Genomic DNA, 4398 nt, shown 5'->3' on the forward strand with positions numbered 1-4398 from the left:
CTCACTTTATGTTACCCCTCTGTGAAAACTACACAATCACGGTTTAACGTGTTTAAAATAAAGAATCGCTACTAATGTTTCTATGTTGATCGTTTTCGTCGTCTGAAAAGTCGGTAAACATGCCGGTTTGTGTAGTGTATGCATGGCATAAAAAACGGCAACAACTTCTAGTAGGTATACTAAAAGATTAAGTTACGTTTCATTTGTAAGTATTTCTACGTTGATTATAACTTTGTGATAAAAACAGTAATAATATATTCTTTTGACGGAACAGGCGGTACCATACGCACTGTACACATTACTGCTCTATAGTGATCTGTGCATTACTGATAAGACTGATGAGACTGATAACGATGACATTCTTGACATTGGCACTTGACTTTGAGTAATGATAGTGAAGTAGTGAAATTGAATTGAGCAAAACAAATTGAAGAACAAGAAAAGAAACTGGACTGGATCATTAATAATTTAATAAACTCAAAGGAATGTAAAAATAAGCAGTAAGTGTGCAAATAAAAGTGGAGAATATAATGTCTAGCGAAAATAACCACGAAGTGGACATAATGTATGGGCTGAAGACAGTTCTAGCACAAATTGAAGGCGCTGTAGCTAGGAGAAGTAAGGTGAGCTTAGGAGCTTCAAGCTCCTACTTTTTTACAATAGGTAGCTGCATGCTCTTTGCTAGTCAATGGTAAAAAGTCTAAATTCAAGCAGCGGCCAGCGCCAAATCCATCATTAACATAACCACTTAAAGTTAAAATCAATTATCATTATGATAAAACCTATAATCAGTTGGGCAAAAACATAGGCTTCTAAAATAGGCAAACAGCTCCATTTACTCAGCCATTTTTCAACTTTTATTTGAATTTTTAATTCTTCGTTGAATAGCTAATAAGGTACACTTGTTTTTAAACTTCTATGTTGATAAATTTGTATGCAAATTTTTTGAAATAAACTTGCATTTAGTCAGACATACAGAAAAACATATTACACATTGTTAGATTCTCCAAGTTATAATTCAAAAACAGTAGGTACATTTTGTGTCCTTTGTATTATTATAATGTTATAGGTTGTTACCAACTAAAAAATACCAAAAAAATCCCTAAATAATGTAATTTTTATTTTATAGTCCACTTTTAAGTTGGAAAAGAAGTAACTTAAAATAAGAAATCTGTAAATTTTTCCCTAAATAACCTAATGCAATTTGGTAGCTATTGCTCCCTATAACCCCTTAAATGGGCCGAATACTCTAAATCGCTATAATATGTTTCCAGTGACACTGTATATCACTCTTTAATCTCTGGTTCAAAAATGGGTATTTATTTTAAGTTTGACTGTGATGTGTCATTGGTATGTCTGTCTGTAAGACTGTAGCACTTTTGCTGTAAATTATTTTAAGAATAACTTATAAAATCCTGTCTCTGTTGATCTTATGATACCTATAGTTGACAAACATATTCATTACAATACATGCTTTGTGCTAATTAGTCATTATTAAATACATTGTATTCATGTAAACAGCAATAACATTTAATGTAATACTAATAACGTCTACTTATGTTATTTACTTACAACTGATAAGGTAACTTTCCATCCCATTATTAACTTACTAGCTGACACCTGCAATTTTGTCTGTCCCTCCCAACACCTTTGTTTTGTTTTCAATGTCCAGTAATACTTTAAATATAACTATGTAATATATATGGCAATAATTGCAATTGATGCCATGATCTCTTGTAACTCTAGAATTTTTAACATTTCAGGATCTTCCACAAATCCTACCAAAGTTGGTTGCAGTATCAAAAATCAAACCAGTTCCTTTAATAATACAAGCATATGAGGCTGGCCAACGTCATTTTGGTGAAAACTATGTAAATGAGTTAGCTGAAAAGGCTCACAATCCAGATATACTAGAGAAATGTAAAGAAATAAAATGGCACTTTATTGGGCACCTTCAAACAAATAAAATTAACAAGTGCCTGGGTTCACCAGGACTGTATATATTAGAGACTGTGGACTCTGAAAAGTTGGCAGATAATCTAAATAAGCAGTGGGCAAAGATAAGGAACACAGATGATAAGTTAAATATTATGGTTCAGGTCAATACTAGTGGAGAAGAAGGTAGGTATAGTTTTTCTGCTCTTAGAACTCTGTATTGCTTTGAATGTAATAAGAAAGTGTATAGACAAGCATTTGACATGTCATACTTTCTTTAACGAAACAAACCTTGAGACCTACACATATAATAAAGGCTTGGTCAGGTAGTTGTCATCAGTCTGATCATTTAGTGATCAGATTGGAACAATCATGATCAAAGCACAACAGACTTCCTGGAATAGATTGACTATATGAGATTTATTACTGTAACTAAGCTTAGTTACAGTAATAAATCTCATACAAACACATACTCGCTTGTCCGGTCTACGTACTGCCAAATCTTCATCTTAAAATGGAAAAATATGTAGTACTGATACACCTTTTTTTGTTCGACGGCCTCCGTGGCGCAGTGGTATGCGCGGTGGATATACAAGACGGAGGTCCTGGGTTCGATCCCCGGCTGGGCAGATTGAGATTTTCTTAATTTGTCCAGGTCTGGCTGGTGTGAGGCTTCGGCCGTGGCTAGTTACCACCCTACCGGCAAAGACGTACCGCCAAGCGATTAAGCGTTCCGGTACGATGCCGTGTAGAAACCGAAAGGGGTGTGGATTTTCATCCTCCTCCTAACAAGTTAGCCCGCTTCCATCTTAGACTGCATCATCACTTACCATCAGGTGAGATTGTAGTCAAGGGCTAACTTGTAGAGAATAAAAATAAAATAAAAAAAAATTAGTTTTTTTAACCTAACCTGCTTAAGAGGATAAGTCAACCAAGCCCAATTGACCTGTTAATAATGTTTTACTTTGCAACTTCATTGTGTTATACTTCAATAATGTTTAGTAGTAGTTATATATAGAAAACTATACAGTATGTCAAAGAAATTTGGTAGCTTTAATTTTCTATAGTAGACCAATTTAGTGAATGGAGGGGCTTAAGATCACTGGTGGACTGGGAAAATTTATATTAGAAGTCAGTAGTGCGCGGATTTATATTAAAAGTCAGGATTGTTCTAATGATCAATTTTTATTGAGTTGATTGGCATTTAAATAATTAATTAATTAATTAATAAGTTGTCACTTTGTTATAATGTAAATGTTGACTGAATTATATTTCCTTGAATTGTGGTAAAATTTTGAAGTCTATAAAATAATTTACATAATTAAAATTCAGGGAGGAATAATTTAAATAAATAACAATTCTTCTTTTTGATTTTCAGCCAAAAGTGGGATAGATCCATCACAAGCTACAAACCTTGTTGAACATGTCATTAAAAACTGTCATAACCTTAATTTTCAAGGGTTAATGACAATTGGCCAGTATGATTATGATACATCGCTTGGTCCCAATCCAGATTTCCTTTCCCTTGTAAAATGCAGACAGGAAGTAACTGATAAACTAAATTTGGACATAAATAACATTGAATTATCAATGGGAATGTCAACAGATTTTGAACATGCTGTAAGTATTTCTTGGTTTAATAAGGGGTAGGGTAGGGGTAGTTGAAAGTTTCCATCGAGTTTCACGCGGATGAAGTCGCGGGTGTCCGCTAGTTACCAATAAAAAGTACTCCAGCTTATTTCTGTAGTTTTTGTAAACAGTTTTTAAAATATTTAAAAACTTATGACACCATTTTTCTTAAATAATATTGAAAATTACTAATGCGACGCTTCTTGTCGTACTGACTCGGGAATGTATTAGTTTTGAATTTTGTATCTGAAACGGATACGACACCGTCGTGCGCCTATTATTCTTTAATCTGTGTTTACACAATACAAAAACACAATTCAGCTTTTTAATAATGTTTGTCTGAGCTACATTTAGGAATCTTTGGAACAGGATCAGGGTTTTGACTTTCACTAGGCAATCACAGTATCTTAATAATTAATAAGCGTCTGATTTTATCATTTAAATTAATTTAACTGGCCTTGACTACTAATGTATAATGTTGGAATTGTTGGATCTTTTCAGATTGAACTAGGAGCTACAACAGTTCGAGTGGGCTCTAAAATATTTGGAGCAAGACCACCAAAAAACTAGAACAAATCAAGAACAAAGTAAAAATATTATAACATACATAAATAAATAATGAACTATATAAATAATTGTGTAAGTTTTGTTGAGGTGGAATTTTTTTGAAAAAATAAATAAAATAATTAACGGAAATAATAACTGTGTATTACTTTTTGCCTTTGTCGGTTAAATAGATCTATTATTAATATTGGCAACATTATACTTGACAGAAATTGTCAGTTGTCATTGTCACTAGTGACAGTTCACTCGATGTTTATGTCATTTGTCAAC

The 4398-nt window shown here is 33.1% G+C and overlaps 1 protein-coding gene across 1 annotated transcript; it reads left to right on the plus strand.

The window, feature by feature from the left end:
- The first annotated feature begins 375 nt into the window (after positions 1-375).
- LOC112050970 (pyridoxal phosphate homeostasis protein) lies at positions 376-4263 on the plus strand. The gene is made up of 4 exons (XM_024089391.2): positions 376-623; positions 1764-2121; positions 3314-3555; positions 4066-4263. Exons 1-4 carry the CDS (start codon positions 531-533, stop codon positions 4132-4134), a joined length of 762 nt encoding a protein of 253 aa, XP_023945159.2. The 5' UTR covers positions 376-530; the 3' UTR covers positions 4135-4263.
- The last annotated feature ends 135 nt before the right edge of the window (positions 4264-4398 follow it).

Source organism: Bicyclus anynana, chromosome 24 (genome assembly GCF_947172395.1).
Source record: "Bicyclus anynana chromosome 24, ilBicAnyn1.1, whole genome shotgun sequence".
NCBI lineage: Eukaryota > Metazoa > Arthropoda > Insecta > Lepidoptera > Nymphalidae > Bicyclus > Bicyclus anynana.

Excerpts from the sequence above, each read along its gene's own strand:
- LOC112050970 (XM_024089391.2), top strand. The coding sequence starts at position 531 with ATGTCTAGCGAAAATAACCACGAAGTGGACATAATGTATGGGCTGAAG. Across the intron at positions 624-1,763 it reads CTGTAGCTAGGAGAAGTAAG|GATCTTCCACAAATCCTACC; the intron begins GTGAGCTTAGGA and ends TTAACATTTCAG. Across the intron at positions 3,556-4,065 it reads CAACAGATTTTGAACATGCT|ATTGAACTAGGAGCTACAAC; the intron begins GTAAGTATTTCT and ends GGATCTTTTCAG.